The sequence below is a fragment of the Bufo gargarizans genome, chromosome 4, assembly GCF_014858855.1.
Source record: "Bufo gargarizans isolate SCDJY-AF-19 chromosome 4, ASM1485885v1, whole genome shotgun sequence".
Classification (NCBI taxonomy): Eukaryota; Metazoa; Chordata; class Amphibia; order Anura; family Bufonidae; genus Bufo; species Bufo gargarizans.
Window position 1 is genome coordinate 332,206,485 of NC_058083.1, and position 25,403 is coordinate 332,231,887.

The 25,403-nt window shown below is 40.6% G+C and overlaps 1 protein-coding gene across 1 annotated transcript in view; it reads right to left on the bottom strand.

Annotated features, from left to right (window-relative positions):
• Positions 1-391: 391 nt before the first annotated feature.
• NMBR (neuromedin B receptor) overlaps positions 392-25,403 on the bottom strand; it is a 142,162-nt gene continuing 117,150 nt past the window's right edge. Inside the window, exon 2 of the mRNA XM_044292431.1 lies at positions 392-790. Within this exon, the coding sequence (XP_044148366.1) occupies positions 392-790 (399 nt within the window). The remainder of the gene's footprint in view (positions 791-25,403) is intronic.

Consider the following 25,403-nt stretch of genomic DNA (forward strand, 5'->3'; position numbering starts at 1 on the left):
ATACATTTCCATACACTGAAAGTCACCTTGATGGGCTACAGCAGCTCATTTCAACCTATTCAAGATGAAAGAGGGCTGAGCTGGAGTAGGTCAACACTAGAAACTATAGTGGACAGAGCCAGTGGCTGAAACAGATGATCAGTGATGATCAGTGAGGATGTGGGATGTTCAACCCCCACTGGTCTGAAGACAGGCCATCAATAAGTACTAGAAAACTACTTAAAATTGGTGTATATGGTGACAAATTCATATTATGTAATAATTTAAAAGTGAATTATGGAAAAGTTCCAATTTCACACTTTCACAAATGCAAATATCTTCACAGTTCATATTTCCCTTACAATTGATGTTATTTTAAATACAGTCAGGTTTCTGTTTTTTGCTAGAATAATCACAATGCTGCTTCTTGACGACTTTGACCATTGAGAAGAGAAGTGCTGGTCACTGTATTCTTAACATTACTCTTCAAAGAAGTCATTCGGACATTAGATGAATTAAGCAGGTAGCTGGTAGACCTTTGGTGGTGTTTCTTTTTACGACAGCACAGTTGGCTGTTAAAATGTCTTCTGAAACTCTCACTTAATAGGTAGAGTGCAAAAGGGTTTACACATGAATTGGAAAAACTTAAGACACGGGCCACTAATGTTATTATCATATGTCCTAAAGAAGGATCAATTTCATTGTAGTTAAAAGACCGGTACATGTATAAGACGTGGTTTGGAAACCAGCAGAGTGCAAAGCAGCCAACAAACACCAGAACGATTTTTGCCAGACGTTTTCGCGTTTCCATCTGCAATGAGAACAAGATTATATTTAGTTTCAGTTCCATGCATTTTAATTTCAAAATAAGTACTTGATTGGTATTTGAAAGCATTTATTTTGCATCCTCCCTATAGAATTATGTGACAATTTATACCAAAGGAGGCCAGCTTAGAAGCATGCACAACAGCAATTATTTTTTTTTTTTTGTAAATCTCTTTTTATTGGAAATATAACAAAAGTTATACAAAAAAGAGAGCAATTAACAATCATCGCACATAGTGTCACAGGTAGTTATAAAAAGAAATCTTTGAGTTTCACAAAATTAAAAAATTGACAATAGATTCTCCTGTATTTCTTAATAATAAGTATACCAACATATTACAGAGAATTGTAATTCCTTATTTCCATATAGAACCCCCTCTGAGACCATATGAGACCAATGTGCAATATAAGTAGGAGTAGAGAGAGAAAAGAAAAGAAGAATAGAAAGTAAAAAATATATAAAAGAGCATAAAACAAATCCGAACAATTTGAGCCTAGAGCCAGTGGTGTGTTTTAAGTGAAATGGTAACTTGTGTTTGTTAATACAATGTCAACATATCTAATCCCCCATTATACCTGTCCTTGTTATTCCCTCCAAGGGTTCCATACCCTCAGGTACTCATTTCTATTGTTGTTTTCCTATCCCACTAGTTCCTCTATTCTATTCACATGTTGTAATTTATCTCTCCACATAGTGTGGATAAGAAGCTTGGCAACAGCTATCATATGCATAGGGAGGCTATGCTTAGAGGGTGTGAATGATGAGGAGGGCTGCTATAAGAGAACCAATTCTGGGGATAATTTTATATTGGTGTAACATATTTTATTAATGACATTCTCGACTTCCTCCCAAAATGTAGTGATTAGTGAACACCTCCACCATATATGTAGCATAGTTCCCTTTTCTCTATCACATCTCCAGCATCTATCACTAGGCGATAGCCCTATGGAGTGAAGGAACTCTGGTATTTTATACCATCTAGTGATAGTTTTATATGAATTTTCTTGGAAACGCATGCATCTCAAAAATCCACAAACACTAGATAACATGGAATGCATGTCAGCCACTGAAAACTTACTCCCTTTCCCACTGTGCCAAGTAATAACGTTTTGGTAAAGCCTGGTTGCGCAATAAGTTAGAATAGATCATAGATGTCATCTTCTTAGGAGGTTTATGAAGTAAAGTAAGGCTTTCCAACCAGGTTGAGTCTGAAAAAGGCAGATAATGACTTGCGAAATTTATCATTTGTCTATGTATAATCAAAACATTGTATAGAAGAGGGGTGGCCCATTTTCTATTTTTCAAAAATTTCAGGTGGAGGAGGAGAGTTGTCAGCTAAGATACCTTCAGCTATTTTTATGTTGCTCAGTCTGTTCCGCCAACCTGAGACCTTAAATAGCTTGTGGTTAAGAAGGTTTAGTATTAAACTCAAAGGGGCTAATTACGAGATTTTACCCTCAAATTATGGTAAAATGGGGGTTTGAAGACATACCTTAAGCATTCATCTGGTTAAATCACTTAATGTGGTGCTCTGTGTTCTAACCAGAGGGATGGACATATAAAGGGGCCCATTAAACAACGTTCAATGTCTTAATAAGAAGTGTTTAAATGCATATTAGCCAACAGCGAGCATCGAGCCAAGTGTATCGATTTGTAGTAAAGCGCTAAATCTGGTAAAGAAATTCCTCCATTCCCTTTATTTTGTGAGAGTAGAGAATATGCCAATCTAGGTCTCCTTCCCCTCCAGAGAAAAGAGATAAACAGGCTTCTAAATTGGGAGTAGGTAGATGGTATAATGATTGGTAGAGACTGCATTGTATATAAGATCTGTGGGAGGATATAGGTGTTCGGCAGAATTTTCCTACCAAACCATGACATAAATGGGACATTGATGCTGTTTAGATATGTCTTGATTTTTGCAAATAGTGGCATATAGTTCTGAACAGGTGATTTGGGTCTTTAGGTATCTGAAGGCCCAAGTATTTTATTGCTGCAGAGGGCCATTTAAAGGGGGACGACATCTTAAGATGGAGATGGCTAGTGAGAATGTAATGAGATAATTGGGGCCTCAGACTTCGAGAAATTCATTTTAAAATTGGAAGCTTTCTCATATAACTCCAGAATCTTTATTATCACAAGAAAGGCCTCTATAGTATTCGTAATCAACAGCAAAAGGTCGTCTGCAAATGAGGCAGTTTTGTGATAATATTTGCCAATCTCAAAGCCTTGTATTTCTTCCGTCTGTCTAATTTTCAGTAATAGCATTTCCATGCACATTATAAATATAGAAGGGGAGAGAGGGCACCCCTGATGAGTCCTATTTCTAATAATAAACTCTTCAGATAGCTAACCATTTACCACAACTTGTGCTGTGGGTTGAGAGTAAAGGGAGAGAACAGCTGTGATAATTTGTTGGGGGAAGATGATTTTCTTCATCGTTTCAACCATAAATTCCCAGTTAACTCTATCGAAAGCCTTTTCGGCATCAGCCTCAAGGAGTAGAAGGGGAGATTTCATCTGTTTAGCAGCAAAAATTACATGAGCTGCTCTCCATATATTATGTTTCCCCTCTCTTCCTGGTACAAAACCTACTTAGATCTATAAGTTTACATAAAAGAGGAGCTATTCTATGGGCTAAGAGCATTGCCACTACTTGAGGTCATAATTTAAGAAGTGAATAGGTCTATATTTCCCACATTTCTCGGGGTCTTTGCCCTCTTTATAGAGAACCATGATGTAAGCTCTCAATGTTTGTTGTGGTAGAGAAGCTCCTTTGAGGAGAGAATTATATACCTCAACAAAGTGTGGCAGTAAATGTTTCCTAAAGTTCTTATAGTAAATAATTGGTAGTACATCTGGGCCTGGGCTTTTCCCTGAGGGGATAGAGTTGAGTACTTTGTCTACTTCATTATATGAAAAAGGTGTTATGAGTGCATCTTTCTCTTCTTTAGATAATCTAGGAGATTTAATGGAGTGAAGAAAGGATGTTATCATTTCTGATGATGTGTCATTGACACTACATTTTTCCAACTCCCCTTCAGAAAGGTTATACAGTTTGGCAGAATATGCATGGAAAGCCTTCACTATGGACGGGGTTGTAGAGGCCTTATTTTACTCAGAAGTTTTAATTGCATATATAAAGGTCTTTGCCCTTCTCTTTTTTATGAGATGAGACATTATTTTAATACCTTTGTCTCCATGAGCATAACATTTATATTTTATAAGCTGCATGGATCTAGCTATTTTGATATTTAGTAGATCTTTAACCCTCCGCCTAAGCGAGCCTAATGCAGATAAACGGGCTTCTGATTGGGTGGCCTTATGAAGCCTTTCCTGTGTAAGAATCTGGGCTATAAGAGAGTTAGTGTGTTTAACTGCCTGAATACACGCTTAAAGGAAATTTTATTAATCATAAATTAAAAATCGTGGCGAACTTGCCACATGTAGAATTCGTCAGGCTAAGCCTGGATGGGTGGCTCACTCCACAATTGTATGGGTATAGCCACTCAAACCACGCTTGTAAGACGTGCAGAGCTGGAATATCAGTATGGTCTGCTATAGATGCCTCTTCTGATATATTCACAGATGCACTCCCATATGCTCACTAGAGGTGCTAGGATTACTGATGATGTATCAGAGGTACCAGCAATGACATTAGTAGCAGCTTCAATAGCCAGCTGCAACAATGTATCCACGTAGTGAGTATGGGTAGATAGAAGAAGAGATAGGTGAACTGTGGGTGAGAGCTTTATGTTCGAGCTCTACTTACAACCCAGCTAATCTGCATCCCTATTGTCCGATCACTATCTAACAAAAGGACCGTCTCTGCAGGTATATGCGTCTGCTCGACGCGTTTCTATGTCACTATATATGTAGTGACATTTCCTTAGGAGCAGAGTAGCAGTGGCATAAGTGCAAATTCTTATAGTCTTAGACAACTTGCACTATGCACACTGGTGAAGAATGCTGCACGCTGCTATTTGCGCGCGTGCAGCTCCAAGAGATACAGCCTCCGGCAATGTGTTAGCAGCCGTCTCGCCGTCTCGCGTCTACGTGGATACATTGTTGCAGCTGGCTATTGAAGCTGCTACTAATGTCATTGCTGGTACCTCTGATACATCATCAGTAATCCTAGCACCTCTAGTGAGCATATGGGAGTGCATCTGTGAATATATCAGAAGAGGCATCTATAGCAGACCATACTGATATTCCAGCTCTGCACGTCTTACAAGCGTGGTTTGAGTGGCTATACCCATACAATTGTGGAGTGAGCCACCCATCCAGGCTTAGCCTGACGAATTCTACATGTGGCAAGTTCGCCACGATTTTTAATTTATGATTAATAAAATTTCCTTTAAGCGTGTATTCAGGCAGTTAAACATATTTTCACATATATACGCAAAATCCAGTCTATAGTTACACCCTACACAAGTACTTCCAATATAATATGGCAGGCTTCCTATCGGGGGACTTTAATACTGAAAAATGGTTGGGAAATCCTAAAGAAGTGTTCTCGGACAAAGAATTGCCAGCACAATCTAAAACACTGAGTGTTAACTCTGTATTTAAAAACCTCACTAGAGTCTATAAAAACCAGGTGCGCTTATGGTGGGAGGTACAAACCTTAGAGACCTATCTGAAAAATAAAATAGTCCCACGGGGATTGAGAAACCCGATTCTACCAAATGGGAGAATTAGATCAGAATCATTTATGAAGAAATGGGAGAAAGAGTCCATTGAGTCATCTCTCAGACTTATGAAATTACTTTTAGAGGAAGAAAGGGAGCTATTAACCAAAAATACATCTGAGCTTCAGGAATGTATTGAGTCAGCAAAGAAATTGGCTGCTGTCACGGACTTCGAGAAAAGAGAACTAGTACTTCAGCAATCTGTTGAAAGATTCACTGGGTTCCTGAAAGAAAAGAAACACTTCCAATTCATAAGGGACACTAAGGACTTTAAAGAAGGAAAAATATTTGACTTCATTAAAACAGATAAAAAAGCTGCAAGTGATAGTGAAGCTGAACAGTCATCCTCGGACTGTGATTTTGAATCTGACAGTCAATCTAAGAATAACTTCGGAAATAGAGGGAGAAAAAGAGGTGGCTATAGAAATCGTGGCCGTGGCCGTGGCGGCAGTGAAAGGGGAAACAGAGGTGGTTTTTTAGGATCAATGCCAATGACCTCAGAGTATCCACTGAGGAACAGAAGGGGCAACTAGAACAAAAAGATACTGATAAATTACAAGTCATCAACATCTCCAAACGCCATATATCTGACGTGGAAATGGACGTCCTCTGTAAAGGCCTATCATTCGTCCCTGACTGCCACTATAACCCTTTCAACTGGGTGAAGGACCTAAATTTATTTATACGTAAGCTAAAATGGCGGAAATTCTTCCTCACCAATGATAAAGAACAATGCCACAAGCTAGGCATTGATCCTGAAGAATTACAGGATGTAAGACTTTTAGCGGGCCTCTTTGAGGAGGGTGAAAGAGATATTGGTGAGGGCCCATTCACTAACCTTCGCCTACCCTCACGTAGGCCTCCGCCCATAAATGAATACTCCCCCCTGGATGCATTCCTCACCATAACCACAGAAAAATTAAGAACACTCAGTATGCACAGATCTCACATATCTAATGTTACAGTAGAAGAAAAGAATGCATTAGACACTCTAAAAAAGGATACTACCATAGTGATTAAGCCCTCGGAAAAAGGGGGCAATGTGGTGGTTCTAGATGACTGTAAATATGTGGAGATGTGCACTCGGATCCTTGATGATAAGTCCTGCTACAGGCGTTTAGAGCATAACCCTATGGAAGTGTTCAAAAATGAACTCAGAGGTGTCCTTAATAAAGGTATGCAGAAACACCTCATAGACAAGAACGAATTTGCTTTCTTGCTACCAGAACATCCGGTGACAGCAGCATTCTATAGCCTGCCTAAGGTCCACAAGGGGCTGAGCCCGCTAAAGGGCAGGCCCATTGTGTCTGGCATTAATAGCCTAACTGAAAAAATCAGCCTATATGTAGATGAGATACTGAGAACCTTTGTTTTAAACCTTCCATCTTACGTTAGAGATTCTATGGATGTCCTGAGACGCCTAAATGACATCTACTGTGATCCAGACACCCTACTGGCGAGCCTCGACGTAGAGGCATTATACAGCTCTATACCCCACGACAGGGGCTGCCAGGCAGTGGGTGCTTTCCTCACTGAAAGAGGATCACATTTGACCAACCACAACGGCTTTGTGATCGAGCTATTCGAGTTCATTTTGAACCACAACGTATTCACCTTTGACCGCAAATTCTACCACCAGCTCAGGGGAGTGGCCATGGGAAGTCCATGTGCCCCGACTTATGCCAACCTCTACCTGGGCTGGTGGGAGAGGGAATGCGTTTTCAGTGAGACAATGGAACAATGGACGTCATCTATTGCCTTATGGATAAGATACATAGATGACGTGTTCATTCTGTGGAATGGTACAAGCACGGCCTTTAATAATTTTGTTAAGGAACTCAACCAAAATGATTTGGGCCTTTTCTTCACAAGCGAGATCAATAATATACAACTGACATTCCTGGACTTATGCATTAGCATTGATAAATCTAGAAAGATCATCACAAAAATGTTTCGGAAACCGACGTCCACTAACACCTTACTCAGATGGGAGAGTGCACACCCCACTAATCTAAAATCTGGGATACCCAAGGGACAATATCTGAGAGCCCGTCGGAACTGCTCCGAATGGATTGACTTTAAGAGAGCAACCTCTGATCTACAACAACGGTTTAGTCAGAGAGGATACCCTGGCCCCTGTCTCGCCAAGGCATATCAACATGCCTCAGCCAGCAATAGAGACGACCTCCTGGTCCCCAAAACAAGAGCCACAGATAATAAAATAAGAATTATAGGCACTTATGATCTGGCCAATAAGGAGGTAAGAAATATTATCAGGGAGAACTGGAGTATCCTCAAATCTGACCCAATAGTCGGACACCTCATAAGTGATGCCCCATTGATCACTTACAGAAGAGGAAGCAACCTACGAGATCAACTGGTGCACAGCCTATACAGCCCCTCAATACAAACTACATGGCTTCCAAATAGACCACCCGGCACTTTCAAATGTGGGAAGTGCATTGCCTGTAAATCCATCAAAAAGGGCAATGTGGTCAAGTGCACAACCACAGGACGTGAGTTCACCATCAGATCGTTTATAAACTGTAAAACAATAGGAGTGATATATGTGGCCACATGTATCTGCCTTAAACAGTATGTAGGCAAGACAAAGAGGGAGTTTAGGAGACGCATTGGGGAACATCTGTTAAATATTGTGAACGAGGATGATACACCCATTGCCCAGCATGTTGCGGAGTGCCACCCAGGAATACAACAGTGCATCTCTTTCCAGGGCATAAAACATGTCAGAGCATCTCCAAGAGGTGGAGATATAGATAATTTATTACTTAAAAAAGAGGCCCAATGGACCTTTACATTGCGTACAGTGAAACCATTTGGTCTTAATGATCATATATCATACACTTGCTTCATCTGATGTATATTCTCTCTTCCCCCTGAGAACTCCACCTACATAATGTGTCATGAATAACACATATGAGTAACGCATCAGTCACTATACCATACAAAGAACGAGATATATGAGATACCCCACAACATCTCATGAGCAGTGTCTAGCTCTGGATGTGTACACAGGGTTTTATCCCTGCGCTCTGGATGTGTAAGACATGGTGATTTATATCTATCCCATGCATCAATGAGTTACGCACTAGTCACTATACGATACAGAGAACGAGATATATGAGATACCCCACAATATCTCATGAGCAGTCTCTAGCTCTGTATGTGTATACGGGATCCTATCTCTGCGCTCTGTATGTGTAAGACATGGTGTATTGCATCTATCCCATGCATCAATTGTCATATGGGACTTATAAGTATAAGTTTCCCTATGTGCTGGCATTTACTGTCTAAGTATCACCTATGATAAAGATACCAACCCCCAGTGTCCCCCTACGATGGTAGGCAATTTTTGCCCATAAGAAACATTACCCACAACAGCGGTCAGCATAGGAAATCAGGCAGAGCGGATAAACAGAACGTCTTACCTCTCCTGGGTGACGTCACCGCCTGCCGATGAAGCTCCGCCCAGTGGGAGTGGCGACTTCAATATGAGATCGGCGGCTGACCGGCCACGAGACAGCTGCTAACACATTGCCGGAGGCTGTATCTCTTGGAGCTGCACGCGCGCAAATAGCAGCGTGCAGCGTTCTTCACCAGTGTGCATAGTGCAAGTTGTCTAAGACTATAAGAATTTGCACTTATGCCACTGCTACTCTGCTCCTGAGGAAATGTCACTACATATATAGTGACATAGAAACGCGTCGAGCAGACGCATATACCTGCAGAGACGGTCCTTTTGTTAGATAGTGATCGGACAATAGGGATGCAGATTAGCTGGGTTGTAAGTAGAGCTCGAACATAAAGCTCTCACCCACAGTTCACCTATCCCTTCTTCTATCTACCCATACTCACTACGTGGATACATTGTTGCAGCTGGCTATTGAAGCTGCTACTAATGTCATTGCTGGTACCTCTGATACATCATCAGTAATCCTAGCACCTCTAGTGAGCATATGGGAGTGCATCTGTGAATATATCAGAAGAGGCATCTATAGCAGACCATACTGATATTCCAGCTCTGCACGTCTTACAAGCGTGGTTTGAGTGGCTATACCCATACAATTGTGGAGTGAGCCACCCATCCAGGCTTAGCCTGACGAATTCTACATGTGGCAAGTTCGCCACGATTTTTAATTTATGATTAATAAAATTTCCTTTAAGCGTGTATTCAGGCAGTCAAACATATTTTCACATATATACGCAAAATCCAGTCTATAGTTACACCCTATAAGAGAGTTAAGCTTAGGCTATAAGTTCTCCTCTAATAAATTACTTATGTGCCTCCCATATCAGGGTTTTAGACACATCTGGAGTATTCTTGATGATTAAATATTCCTCTAGTTTTTTGCCCAAGTTTTGCAAATGTGTGGGTGACTCCAATAGGGTATTATTAAGTCTCCAGGTCCCTGACCTGCTAGGTAAACATTTTAAAGATATAGTCATCATGACTGCTGCATGGACAGATAACTATGGCTCCTATGTCTGCTTTGAGGATCGATTGAATGTGGGGCTCAGATAAAAATAAATAAATAATCAATGTGATGATATGAGTTATGTACTCTGGAAAAATAGGTATAATCTTTATCATCAGGGTGCACAAGCCTCCACATGTCAATCAAGTGTGCTTCTGCTATTGTCCTGTTCAGTTTCAAAGCAATTTGTGCAAGCTAAGACTGTGCTACAATGCCTAACCTTCTCCAAGAAACATGTACTATAAAGTAGGGTAGATTCTTGGGACTAATCCCTTCTCAAGGAGGAAGCACTTTTGAATATAGGCAAATAAAATAATAGAGATACTGTAAAATAAACATGTTAAATCAAGGCTTTAGTCCTCCAATTATTGTAAAGGATATGGAAACTTGACTGTACGGGAACTTTCAAAGTCCACATATCAGCTTTACACCATACAGTCAGTTTGATGTCTCAAGTGGCAGTCCCCTCATGCTGGATCTTCTTTGTCTTGGGAGATTTTGCCTTCAGAACCACTTGCCACAATGGGGTCTTGGGTAGGTCTGGCAGCTGTGAAACAGAAGACACCAGAAGCCATGGAGAAATTTCCACCGGATTGATGCCCAACTTGTCCCATGCCGCCGCTAGATCAGACGGTGTTCTAATAATGATTTGCTGGCCATTTTTGATTGTGGCCAGGCCAAAGGGAAACAGCCATCTCACTGTGAGCTTGCCCTAAGCGCGTCCGTGAGGGGCTTCATTGCTCTTCTTTTAGCTAGAGTACTTGGGGTCAGATCTTGAAATATTTGGATTGTGGCTCCATTATATGAAATGTCCCTCATATCTCTAGAAGCTTGTAGCAGGGCAGCTGTATCTAGGGAGTTTAATAAACCGCAAATGATGTCCCTCGGCAGGCCACCTGAAGGTGGTTTAGGCCTCAACGCTCTGTGGTAGATGGTAGATACCGCTTGAGGTAGGCCCTCCACTGATACATCTTCCGGTATGCCTTTTATACGTTTATTCTTCCTCCTGCTTCTATTCTCATGATCCTCAATTTGCAATAAAGCTGTATTGAGGTGTGTTTTGTACGAATGTAATAAAAGTTCCACCGACTCACTGTGTTGCATAATGGCAGCTTGGGCCTCCTCTAGCGCACTACACAGTTTCCAATCTGTTTGATGTTGGTTTTGATGTCTGCAATGACCCTTTGTAGTGGAGATAGTGCTTTATATAGGATTTTCTTGAAGAAGGCTCTGGAAGGAGGTAAGTCTTCAGTGTCCGCAGCAGCTTCCGACATGGCGCAGGAATTATCTCCATCTGACTCCCCGTGTGAGGCCACGGGTCTGCCGCTTGCCGGCACCATCTTGCTTCTACATGCTGGGGATGCACCTCACTTCTTGAGGAATTTATCTATGTCTGGTAGGTTCTTTTCCACTTGCGATGTGCCCAATTTCTTCTCATTCCTCTCCCAAGCAGATTTTACCAAGTTGTGAGGGATTTAAGCTTGTTATGCTGAAATAAGCAGCAGCTATGGTGAGGAGCTCTGGACTCAGGCAGCAATCACAGAGTGAGGCTAGCTCCGCCCCCACAACAGCAAAACTTTTTAGCTGCATGACCCACCTCAATCTCACCCTACAGTAAGGTCATACTTTTTTATAAAAGGTCAGGTAATTTATTTTCAGCCTGAATGCCCAGTGGTAGAGAGAGATGGAATTGAGTCATGTGAAGTATTCCATATAGTAGTGAATACTGTAGGTCAGTGATGGCGAACCTATGGCATGGGTGCCAGAGGCGGCACTCAGAGCCCTCTCTGTGGGCACCCGTGCCTTGGAAAAATCTATGGCGTACCAATATGCTTTAGACTTTTCCTGCCATTTATCAGCAGAGGAAGCACTATGAACAGCACAGGCAGCACACTGAATGTAGGCTATTAAGCTATTTTAGGCTAAATGATAAAGTACATGGAAGATATACTATATTGGTATTCAGGTTAAATTGCCGTGTTGGCACTTTGCGATAAATAAGTGGGTATTTGGTTGCAGTTTGGGCACTCGGTCTCTAAAAGGTTCACCATCACTGCTGTAGGTGGTCCTTACACTAGAACCATATACCTTCTCCATCATCATTAGAGAAGACTAGTTGGACAGAAATGATTATCGACACTGCTGTAATCAAAGGGTTGGCAAGTAGAGTCACATTAAAATGGACAATGAGCTGCATGTAATAACCAAGTTTTTATACTGTTTTATGCTATTTCTCTAATCCTAGTTGTATTGTTTTTCTCTAGATTGGTATTGAATGTTACTTGGCAGTCTGAGGGTATTATCACGCGGCTAAAATCTACCACTTATTCAGAAGAGGAGAATGTGCATTTCCCACTGCTGAATCCACATTCAAAATTCCATCATCAGTTTCCCATTGTCTACAATGTAAAAGATAAAAATAAATCAACCTTGAGTTTTTATTAGTCTGCATCTGTTCCGCAGTATTGGGAATGGGTGCAGACCCATTCATTCTCTATGGGGCTGGAAGAGACGAGGAGAGCACAATATGTGCTCTCCGCATCCACATTTCCGGAGTGTGGCCCCGAACTTCTGGGCCGCGGCTCCGCAAAAAAATAGAACATGTCCTTTTTTTGTCAGCAATTGTGGACAAGAATAGGCAGTTCTATGGGGGTGCAGGCTGGGTGTATTGCGTATCCGCAATTTGCAGATCCGCAATACACTACGGACGCGTGAATGGATCCTAAAACTGCCACCACATTACAAATCTGCCACCAAACATGACCTGCTTTCAGCAACTGATTTTTCTGCTGTGGATATTAGCTGTGTGAACATACTCTAAAAGTATATTTAACTAAAGCTTATTGGAAGACTTCAAAAGCATAAACCATATATAATGTAAGAGATTTCAGAAACACTGATGTGTACAATATCTGGGTGGACACACAGGAAGAGATTTATTAAAATGGTGCAAAAGAAAACTGGCTTAGTTGCCAAGAGCAACCAATCAGATTCCACCTTTCATTTTCCAAAGGATGATAATAATGAAAGGTGGAATCTGACTGGTTGCTATAGGCAACTAAGCGAGTTTTCCTTTACCCCAATTTTCATAAATATCCCCATAATGTTCTACTTTTGAGATCTTAGAACAAACATTAAATGAGTATTGATTATCTATATACTGAGAGTATCAAAAGAACATAGAATCATTAGGTTATATTCACTACACAATGGCCTATGCTACCTTTACAAATAAAAGTGTAACACGGAAACCGATAAATTTCTTTTCACCATAGCATTATACTTTTTTCTCTCATATATCAATGAGCCTAGTACAATATGAGTTCATGTGTCTACCTTATTTTCTGAATGTACATCATTTCTATGACTAGATTTACATTAAGTAAAAGTACTACATTAAGTAAAATTATGATTGGAAATTCACTACAATGCCTCTAAATTGGTTTCAGTAAAAAAAAAAAAAATATTTGGATTAGATATATCCTTAACATGAATAACTGTAGACTGTAAGGACTTTGTAAAATGATTACAACATAGAAACTTAGACGATTGACAACAGAAAAAAGACCACATGGTCCATCTAGTCTGCCCTTATATTATTAATTTTACTCAGGATAGACATGTGTTTATCCCAGGCAAATTAACTTACTGTCGATTTCCCAACCACATCTGCTGGTAGTTTGTTCCAAGCCTAAACTACTCTTTCGGTGGAAAAAAGTTTCCTGACATTGGCTCTTATGTTCCCCCTAACAAATTTTGGATTGTGCCCTCTTGTTCCTGTTCTTGAGTTCTTTTCTTTAGGTTTGTTTCTTTTGTCTCTTTCTTTCTTTCGTTTCTTTCCTTCCTTTTTAATTCCTTTAACATGTTTAAAAGGTTTCGATCATGTCCACCTTCTCCCTTCTTTCCTCAAAACTATACAGATTAAGGGGGTCATTTACTACAAAACACACCACTTTTTCGTGTATTTAAGGTGCAGATTACATTGCAAAGGGTTTTTGTGGCAAAATCTGTGACTTTTTCCCACTTATGCCACTTTTCCTGAGGTGGCGGAAAAAGGCAGGGTGGCGTGGGCAGGAAAGAGGGTGAGCTGGCTGGCCCATATCATTTACCATTTTTTATTCCAGTTTATGGCGTTGAAATGGTCTTAAACTACGCCAGTAAGGGAGCTGGCATAGTTTAAGCCATGTCGCATGACCAGCAGAACCAAGTGCCAAAGTTATGTAGTCTATAGTAAATCTTAAATGTTATCTCCTCTGGTTGATTACTTAACTAGCTGTTTCAGAGATGTTCTTTTAAGTGCATCATTTGCACTCATGCTCTTGCATGAAAGAGCACTAGACTAGAGATATTCCAGTCTACACTAGGCATGTTATAGCCACCCATTACTAAAATATGCCCCTTTTCTGCTATTTTAGAAATTCCATCCAACATGTTATCATAATCCTCACTTTGCCCTGGATACCTATATACCACACCAATTCTAGTAACAGTCCCCCCTTTAGTTTGCATGCAAATCCAAAGAGTTTCTAGCACTTTTTGGCAATGTATCAAAGGCTTTGTTGAAGTCAAAGTAGGCAATAACGACAGCACCATCTTCATCCAATACTCTAGTGACATTGTCAAAGAAATTAATAAGATTAGCTTGACATGATCTGCCCCACATTGAAGTCATGCTGTTTTGGATACAACAGGTTGCTGGTTTTAGGTGATCAACTATTTTCTTTTTCTGGAGGATTTATATTATTTTTTACTACTACCAAGGTCAAGCTGTTTCTGTAGTTTCCAGCTTCTCTTGCGGATAGGTACAACCATAATGGTAGTTTCTAATCTGTCTGACGTATAGTTTTGTTATCTCTACAGTCCACTGGGAATACACACCTGCTGTTGTTTTTCACCCTTTTAATTCCCTTTTTAAACATGGTCTTTCATAGCAATGTAAGATTGTTCCCAGTTCGATTTTATATTAAATCATAAACATTGGTGGTCACTGGAACACACATTCTTCCACCTTAACCTCAGACATCAGATTCCCATTTGTGAAGTCTAACTCTAGAATGTTATCTCCTCTGGTTGGTGACTTAACTAGCTGTTTCAGATATGTTCAGGAAAGAGCACTAGAGATATTCCAGTCTATGCTAGGCATGTTGAAGCCACCCATAACTACAATACCCCCCTTTTCTGACATTTGAGAAATTTCATCCACCAACATGTTATCATGTTTTCAAATACTTTCTAGCTCTTTGTGTGTCTCCTTAATTACTATAAATTTAAGACTACCCTTGATATGAATGGCTACTCTGCCAGCTCTTCTGTCTACTCTGTCTTTCTTGTACTGTGTGAAACCAGTTATGGCTATTTCCTAGTCATTATAAAATGGCTGAATCACCAATATTACAATATAATTGTGCATACATGTCCATAATACAAATTAATAGAACACAAATTACTTTACACACATAACTAATTTATAAAACAGTAAATTGCTTTCCTTCTACAGCTTATTTTGACGAGAGCCTTTCAGAAGATACAGGTATATGTCCCCCCAAACCACCACCAGTACTTGACAGTTATGCTTGTCTAGTCTACAACAATGCTATTATTAGCCCAAAGAGGTGCCACAATATGTTACAAACATAATGTTTCTGCAAGTTGTATGTAAATTAGCCCCTGAAATAAAGGATGTGTAAATTTTGCTGAATTTTGCTGATCTGTCTAGATAGTGGATCCATAACAAACAATGATGCATGCAATGAATTTGTCCTTGCCTGTAACGATGTTCTCTTGGTGGTTTGGAGGGCACATAACTTCTGACATGTCCACTTAATGAGATTTTCAGAGATCACGATATTGATGAACTATCTTCAGGAGAGGTCATAAATATCAGATTGAGCATCTGAACTCCAGGACCCGCACCAAACAGCTGTTTGAGGAGACCAGTGAGTACCGTGGCTTCCAGGCAGCCTACCAAGCACACCCAAGCCATCCATTGTCTAGCGACTGTGCTTGGTATTGCAGCTCACACAAACACCGCACCCTCTTGAGACAGCTGATTGATCGGGCCCTGGGTGTCATACCCCCACCAACCTGATATGGATGACCTATCCAGTGAATAGCCAAGACAAAAGTTAGCATATCCTGCGAATAGGTCATCAATATTGGAATCTCATAAAATTACTCTAAAGTAGAAGTTTAGTTCATTAACTTCCCACTTTAAACTTTATGGAGCCCTGTTACAAGCAGCTCTATATAACTCAGTTATCATCAGTGAGCATTAAGCTAAGAGGAGCTATTGAACAAATCATTCATTATTCTGCTTGTCATGAACGTGTTAGCCAGCAATCCATCATGCACAAGACTGTTTCTACAGGGATCTTTATTCTTGCTGGCTTATGTCCATTCTGATTAGTACATATGGTGTTGAAGAAAACTGTTCATTTGTCGTTTTATCGTGAATTGCTTTATGTCAGTTAAATTCCCGAGTTATCAAAAAAAATGCTTTTCAATATTAAAACAGACAAGTTTTATAACAGTTTAGGAAATTGCTTCTGGTTCTGCTGCTCTTTTATTATAATAACAATAAAATGTAATATATTTGCACACGGTTTTGCAGAATATAATCATTGTTAAGAGATAACAAAAGCTTGGTAAATTTATACTGGTTAATAGGAGATGACGAGACTATATGAAAGATTCTCTTAGGATATAGTCACATCGCAGTTATGTTGCATACATCTCTGTGACTATTCCAATTATCTGAATGGGGTATACTGAAATTTATGCACAGAAATGGATTCAGATTTGTTTCAAATTTCACAAAAATGTGTCCATCAAACTAATCAGAGAATTTTCATTACTTTCGTATGAATGGTGCAAAAACAGCGCCCAGAGTCATTTTACTGTGAATATTGTCAGGGAAAATAACAAGGGAAGAAGAAGATGGAGAATCACAAGACACTGGGAGGAAGTGGGGGAGAGCAGAATCGAGTAAGGTCCTTTGCTGAGAACGTCATTCTGTGTGCAGCTTCTGACCTGGAAGTGTGTTATGTGGCAGTGTCTAAGAAAACGCTAATACAGACACAAGCACTTAATGTAGTGTGATACTATATGAAAAAGACTATGGAGATATACCCATGTAGATTTTCAGGAATTTGATCAGGGAGAGCTTTATAAAAAGATTTGAGTGAGTGAGAGGCTTTTCACCCAGTTGTGTGCTGACACCTAGATGTATAGTACAAATCTCAATGCATAATGCATTTTTCCTGTATATGAACAGATGGCTTCTTTTTTTATTTATTGTTTTTAAACTAAACTCAGTTCATAGATTTTATTGTCAGGAGGTTTTACTTGTAAAAACCATTCCATAGCATTATACCCATGGTACTAAATGCTACTAAACTGGTAGTTACAGCAAAAGCAATACTGCAATAATTTAATTTGTATATATGTGATATTGAACACATAGTTCAAAGATATTTTACTGCAAACTTTGCATTGTTATGTCCGTGTTAGCGGATGCATTACTGCATCAGACCATATAATTCAAAGACATTTAACCACAAAAATGTCATTTCTATACCCATGATATAATTGAATGTATAGTTCAAAGGCATTTTATCACAAACATTACATTGTTATATCTGTGTTAGCAGTTGCATTGCTGCATTAGACTATGTAGTTCAAAAACATTTCCCCACATAAATTTCATTGTTATGTCTAGAGATAAGCGATGTCTGTGTTTTGTAACCACTCCTGCTTTTGCCTACCAATTCATAAGTCAATTCTAATGGGACTATACAGGCCTTAAAGCTGCTACATGGACAGGATCCATTGTGCATCCCATTTTACCTTCCTTCTGACAGATCAGAGGAAGGGTCAAATATATGATGATGTCAGCCAAGCTAAAAAGGATAAATAGTGGCCCAGTCATGAAGTAGGGAGGGTAGGAACAGCATGAGAAGTCCACAGAGTGGCCCTATGACATAGTGGTAAAGTGAAAGCAGCATTAGGAGACCACATATTGACCCAATGACAGAGTCTGTAGGTGGAGGCAGCATCAGGAGGCCACAGAGTGGCACAATGACATAGTGTGGAGGTGGCCGCAGCATCAAGAGGCCACAGAGTGTCGAGGTGACATAGTATGGAGGGGGCAGCAGCATTAGGAGGCCGCAGAGTGGCAAGGTGACATAGTGTGGAGGTTGCAGCAGCATGAAAAGACCACAGAGTGGCCCAATCACAGAGTCTGTAGGTGGTGGCAGGATCAGGAGACCACAGAGTGGCAAAGTGACCTAGTGTGGAGGTGGCGGCAGCATCAGGAGGCTACAGAGTTACAAACTGACATAGTGTGGTGGTTGCAGCAGCATGAGCAGACCACAGAGTGGCAAGGTGACATAGTGTGGAGGTGACAGCAGCATGAGGAGACCACAGAGTGGCAAGGTGACATAGTGTGGAGGTGGGTGGCAATACCAGTACCCGCTAAAGATGGTGGGTGAAAGAAGGAGCACTTTACATCAGATGTGTGGCATCAGGCGGGCGGCAGCATCAGAATGTGGCACCATGGATGATCTAGTCTGATGTATAAGGAACTGGTGGGTGGAAATCCTGGCTGATCCACGCCTGATTCATCTTGAAAAAGGTCAGTCTCTCCACATTTTTTGACAGTTCTTGGCGAGTTCTTCTTGGGGTAACTATGGCCCCCGCCGCACTAAACACCTGCTCTGATGCTACACTACTGGCCGGGCAAGAAAGCTTTTTCAGGGCAAACTTGGCCAGTTGCTGCCACAAATCCAGTTTGGCTGCCCAGTAGTCCAGCAGACCTTCAATGTGGGGTGGCAGGGTGCTGTTCAAGTATGCCACCAACAGCTGGTTCAGGTTCTGCTCTACGTCTAGCTGCTGGTGAATAGTTTCTTCACTATGCAGGTGAAGAAAGCTGCTCATCAGCGACTGCAGACTCAGGCTGCTGCTAATGGAACTGGTGCTGCTCCCTGCCACCCCACCCCTCCCCATCAGCCATGGCAGTGGAACGTGAGTGCACAGAGCCCTCCCGGGCAGACCTGCGAGAGGATGGATGATGGCGCAGATAGGCAGCGGCCAACTGACTACATAGGATGTCTCAGTAGTAGTTCAGTTTGTCCTCAGTCTCAGCGGGTATAAAAAAGGCCCCCATTTTGGCCTGGTAGCGAAGGTCCAACAAGGTGGAGAGCCAAAAGTTATTCCTCTGCTGAATGTTGACAATTCGGCTGTCACTACCCAAGCAAGTGAGCATGCAACTGGCCATATGCGGAAGTGACTCGGAGGAGCCTGACCACTCTCAACACCAGCTCCCACGCCACTCTCCTCCACTTCTCTGCCTGACATACTATTAGATCAAATAACCAAATGTTAGATCAAATATTTTTGTATTTTGCCACTAATACACAGCAAACAAGGCTTTAGAATATATCACTGCACCGCTAAACTGCAAATAGGCCCTATTTTTTTTTAAAACTGCTACAGAACACAACAAGCTTTTTAAAAGATGCAATGCTGAAAGGTGAATATTTTTTTTTTTGCCACTAATACACGGCAAACTGGGCTTTAGAGTATAGCACTGCACCACACAAGGGCAATTAGGCCCTAATTTTTTTTTCTAGTTTTACACAAAAGGCTTTTCAACAGATAAGTGCAATGCAGGATGGCAAATATATATTTATTTCACCAGTAATACATGGCAAACTGGGCTGTAAAATATCTCACTGCACGCTGAATGTCAATTACACCCTAATTTTTTATCTATTTTTACAAAAAAGGCTTTTCAACAGATAAGTGCAACGATAAACGGCTAATATAATTTTATTTTGCCACTAATACACGGCAAACTGGGCTGTATAATATCTCACTGCACCGCTGAGCAGGAAAGATATTTTTCCACTAATACACGCAAAAAAGGGCTTTAAAAACAGATAACTGCACCGCTGAGCGGCAAATATATTTTACTTTTGCCATTAAAACACGACAAAACGGGCTGTAATTTTCGCACTTCACCACACAACGGCTAATAAGCCCTTTTTTCCCACTAATATAAGCCAAAAAATGCTTTAGAACATATAACTGCACCACAACCCCTGTTAATGGCTGTATCAAACAGCCCTTGCACCCTAATAAGAACGGTTCAAATGAATTACAGAGCTGTATAATGGTAATTTGGATCCTCACTCAGTGCTGTAAGGTGTAATAGGAATGTTCCTATTACCTAGGCTGTCACCTCTCTGAATGAACCATGTTCAACAGAAATTCTGTGGATTGATTCCTCCCTATCCTTTCCCGACACCTTGGATAATCTTTCCCTGCACTAGTAAATCTTTTTTTTTTTTTTTTTGCACAATGACGTTTTTTTTCTATCATTGTCCCTAGCGCCTTCAGACGTCTCTCCCTGCACTAAGTACACTGGTAAATTGCAGAATCTAAGATGCCTGCCGCTATTTATAGGGCTGTGACATCACAGGGCTGGCTGGCTGCTGATTGGCTGCATGCATGGCATTGTGGGTGATCCCGCCTTCCCAGAGTTCCTTGCCCGATGACCTCACAAGTGCAGCAGCCATTTTAAGAAAAAAAGCGATTCGTTACCATGAAGTGCAAGGAAATTCACATTCGGTGCAAATCAAATTTTTCCTGAAATTCGGAACGAATCCCACTTCGTCAGCTATGATTTGCTCATCTCTAGTTATATCCATGATATAATAGAATACAATGAATAGATTTGACCTTGCTGACGGTGCCCTATCATGCCACTGTCTACCTGCCTACCATTATGTTCCATACCATTGTGCCACTGCCTGCCTGCTATCATGTTCCCTACCATATGCCTGCTGCTTCCATCGCCACAGCTGCTACTCTCTGCTGCTAATTCCCCTACTGCCACTTGCATTATCCTTCTGCCACTACCATTACTGCTACACAGCCGTCTATAGTACTACAACCCCTAAACAGTCACACAAAAATCTACTACCTTGTCTTTTCCATGTTGTGCTGCTACTACTGTTGCTACCATCATGGACACATGCCACTACTCTTTCCACATTCACACTGTACTGTTGCAGCTCTCAATAAAAGGGAGAACTTTTCCAGGCTTGGCCAACTTCAGAACAAGCCACTGTTGTGTGTGTGTATAATCACAGACAATAATTCTGCCCCTATTAATGTATAATGTTTGGATGATTGTGCAGAACAAGCCATTGCTTCTTATGAAATTAACAATAATTTGTGTATAGATCTGCCCTATTAAGGCATAATTTTTGTATGCTTGGTCCCAACAAGACACAGTTTTATTTCCCACAACACTGTGTGTATTTAAAAATTATCTGCTCCCAATAAGGGACAATCTTTGGAAACTTTTTAAGATTAAATAATTTCTAATTTTATCTGGTGCATAATTCTTAGCTTAACTCCTACATACCATGCCTTCTAATAAAGTAACGTATTTTGGATGCAGCATACATTAAAATTTAAACACAAATGTAACTGTAACTGCTGAGGCACTGCTTCTCACTGCCTCTCATCTCCCCTACATTTTAGTCTGCCTCTTATCTCCGTACATATCCGGTCTAAAAGATAAACTGTTTGTTGCCCATAGCTAACCTATGTTTACCAACCTATAGCTCTCTAGCTGGAGGCTGTTGGAGCATGATGGGTAGTTTTGCAACAGCTGGAGAGCCAAAGGTTTGAATACATATAGGTGCACCTCAATAAATAAAAATATCTTTGAAAAGTTAATTTATTTCTGTAATTTATTTCAAAAGGTGAAACTCATATTATACACATTCATTACATACAGAGTGATCTATTCCAAGCGTGCATTTCTTTTAATGTTGATGGTATGGCTTACAGCTAATGAAAACCCAAAAGTCAGTATTTCAGAAAATTTGAATATAATGAAAAAGTTTAAATTTTGTAGACTTATGGTTTCACACTTGAATCAGCTAATCAACACAAAAGACACGCAAAAGTTTCCTAAGCCTTAAAAAAGTCCCCTCTGGTTCAGTAGGCTACACAATCATGGGAAAGATTGCTGATGTTTTCAGAAGACAGTCATTGACACCCTCCGCAAGAAGTGTAAGCCACAAAAGGTCATTGCTAAAGAAGCTGTTTGTTTACAGAGTGCTCTATCCAAGCATATTAATGTAAAGTTGAGTGGAAGGAAAAGGTGTGGTAGAAAAAGCTGCACAAGCAACAGGGATAACCGCAGCCTTGAAAGGCTTGTCTAGAAAAGGTCATTGACGAATTTGAGGGAGATTCACAAGTAGGGGCTGTGGATGGAGTCAATGTTCCAAAAGCCACCACACACAGCTATTAAGGACATGGACGACAACTGTAGCATTTCACTGTAGACCTAGGGACAACGTCAGAAGCATCTTACCTAGGCTAAGGAGAAAAAGGACCAGACTGTAGCTCAGTGGTCCAAAGTCCTGTTTTCAGTCTGGAGGAAGAGTGGAGAGGCAAATAAATCCAAGTGTGAAGTGTCCACAGTCACAGTGATGGTTTAGGGAGAAATGTCATCTGCTGTTGTTGGTCCACTGAGTTATACAGTATTAAGGTTAAGTCTACCAGGAAATTTTAGATCACTTTACACTTCTCTCTGCTGACAAGCTTTATGGAGATGCGGATTTAATTTTCCAGCAGAACTTGGCATCTGCCCACACTTCCAAAAGTACCAAAACCTGGTTTAATAACTATTGGTTCACTGTGCTTGATTGGATAGCAAACTCAGCTGACCACAACCCCATAGAGGATCTATGGGGTATTGTCAAAAGGAAGATGAGAGACACTAGACCCAACAATGCAGACAAGCTGAAGGCCACTATCTAAGCTATCTGGGCTTCCATAACACTTCAGCAGTGCCACAGGCTGATCGCCTCCATGGCAAACCGCTTTGATGCAGTAATTCATGCAAAAGGAGCCCCGATCAAGTACTGAGTGCATATGCTGTACATACTTCAGTAGGCCAACATTTCTGTATTCAAAATAATTTTTTAATTGTTCTTAAATATTATAATTTTCTGAGATGTTACCTTTTGGTTTATCTTCATTTGTAGGCCATAATTAACATTAAAAGAAATAAACACTTTAAATAAATCACTCTGTGTGTAATGAATCTAAATAATACGTTTCACATTTTTTATTGAATTACTGATATCAGTTAACTTTTCGATGATATTGTAATTTATTGAGATGCACCTGTAGTCTACAGTATGGTAAGAACTGCTGTAGTAAAATAAAAGTTGTGCTGAGATTCATTGACATTGGAAAAATTAAATTTGTTCTGTGATTGTTTGCTATAGGCGACAAAAAGTTAGATTTTTAGCAGGCACATGCTGGAGAGATGAGAGGTAGAATAAGGCCCCTTTCACACGGGCGAGTATTCCGGGAGGATGCGATGCGAGATGTGAACGCATTGCATCCGCACTGAATACCGACCCATTCATTTCTATGGGGCTGTTCACATGAGCGGTAATTTTCACGCATCACTTATGCGTTGCGTGAAAATCGCAGCATGCTCCTCTTTGTGCGTTGCGGTGCGATAATGCACGCAATGCAGGCCCCATAGAAGTGAATGGGGTTGCGTGAAAATCGCAAGCATCTGCAAGCAAGTGCAAATGCGGTGCGATTTTCACGCACGGTTGCTAGGAGACGATCGGGATGGAGACCCGATCATTATTATTTTCCCTTATAACATGGTTATAGGGGAAAATAATAGCATTCTGAATACAGAATGCATAGTCAAATAGCGCTGGAGGGGTTAAAAAAAATAAAAAATGATTTAACTCACCTTAGTCCACTTGTTCGCGTAGCCCGGCATCTCCTTCTGTCTCCTTTGCTGAACAGGACCAGGGGTGAGCATTAATTACATGAACAGGACCTGTGATGACGTCACTCCGGTCATCACATGTTCCATCGCATGATCTATCACCATGGTAAAAGATCATGTGACGGACCATGTGATGACCGGAGTGACGTCATCACAGGTCCTGTTCGTGTAATTAATGCTCACCCCGCGAACAAGTGGACTAAGGTGAGTTTATTTTTTTTAACCCCTCCAGCGCTATTTGATTATGCATTCTGTATTCAGAATGCTATTATTTTCCCTTATAACCATGTTATAAGGGAAAATAATACAATCCACAAAACACCAATCCCAAGCCCGAACTTATGTGAAGAAGTTCGGGTTTGGGTACCAAACATGTGCCATTTTTTTCACGCGAGTGCAAAACGCATTACAATGTTTTGCACTCGCGCAGAAAAATCGCGGGTGTTACCGTAACGCACCCGCACATTTTCCCGCAATGCCCGCATGAAAGGGGCCTAAGAAACAGTGCCTCTGTACAATTACATTAGTGTATAAAATGCATGCTGCGTCAATGGTTGCTCCGCGCAACAAACAATTTGTCTTTTAGAAAGAGCATGTAGAGAGATTGCCACTTTGACTCACAAAGGGCCTTATTTTCTGAGAACACTCAGGGAGAGGCAGATTGAGAATTCCTATAGTAATATGAAAGTGGTGATGTGATTGGTTGCTAAGGGCAACAAATAGTTTGTCTCTTAGACAGCACATGAGTGGAGATGACAGACAAATTGAAATAGAGGAGATATGTAAGATCAATCAGACTCTATGCAAAGGGGATCTCCCAAAATCAATTTTCACATTACAGCCACAAACTTAAATGTGTTTTATTGGGATTGTATGTGATAGACCAACACAAAGTAGCAAGTATGTGTGAAGAGAAAAGAAAATGATACATGGTTTTAAAAATGTTTAATAAATAAAATCTGGAAAATGTGGCATGCATTTGTTTTCAGCCTCCCTGAGTCGTACTTTGTAGGACCATCTTTCACTGTAATTACAGCTACAAGTCTTTTGGGTTATGTCTCTACCAGCTTTGCACATCTAGAGGCTGACATTTTTGCCCATTCATATTTGCAAAATAGCTCAATCTCAGTCAGATTGGACGGAGAGAGTCTGTGAACAGAAATTTTCAAGTCTCGCCACATATTCTCAATGGGATTTAGGTCTATGCATTAAGGGCTCATGCACACAACAGTATTTTGCGTTCAGTATACTGCCCGTTTTTTAGTTCAATATGCGGTACATATACTGAACCATTAATTTCAACAGTTCAGAAAAAAAAAACTGAAATGTCTCTGTGTGCATTCCGTTTCAGTATTTCTGTATTTCCGTACTGTGAAAAGATAGAACATGTCCTATTCTTGTCCACAAATCACGGTGCTTGGCTCCATTCAAGTCAATGGGTCCGCAAAAAAAGGAACACATACGGAAATGCATCCGTATGTCTTCTGTATCCGTTCCGTTTTTGCTGAATCATCTATTCAAAATGTTATGACAAGCCCAATTTTTTCTAGGTAATTACTGTATACTGTATATGG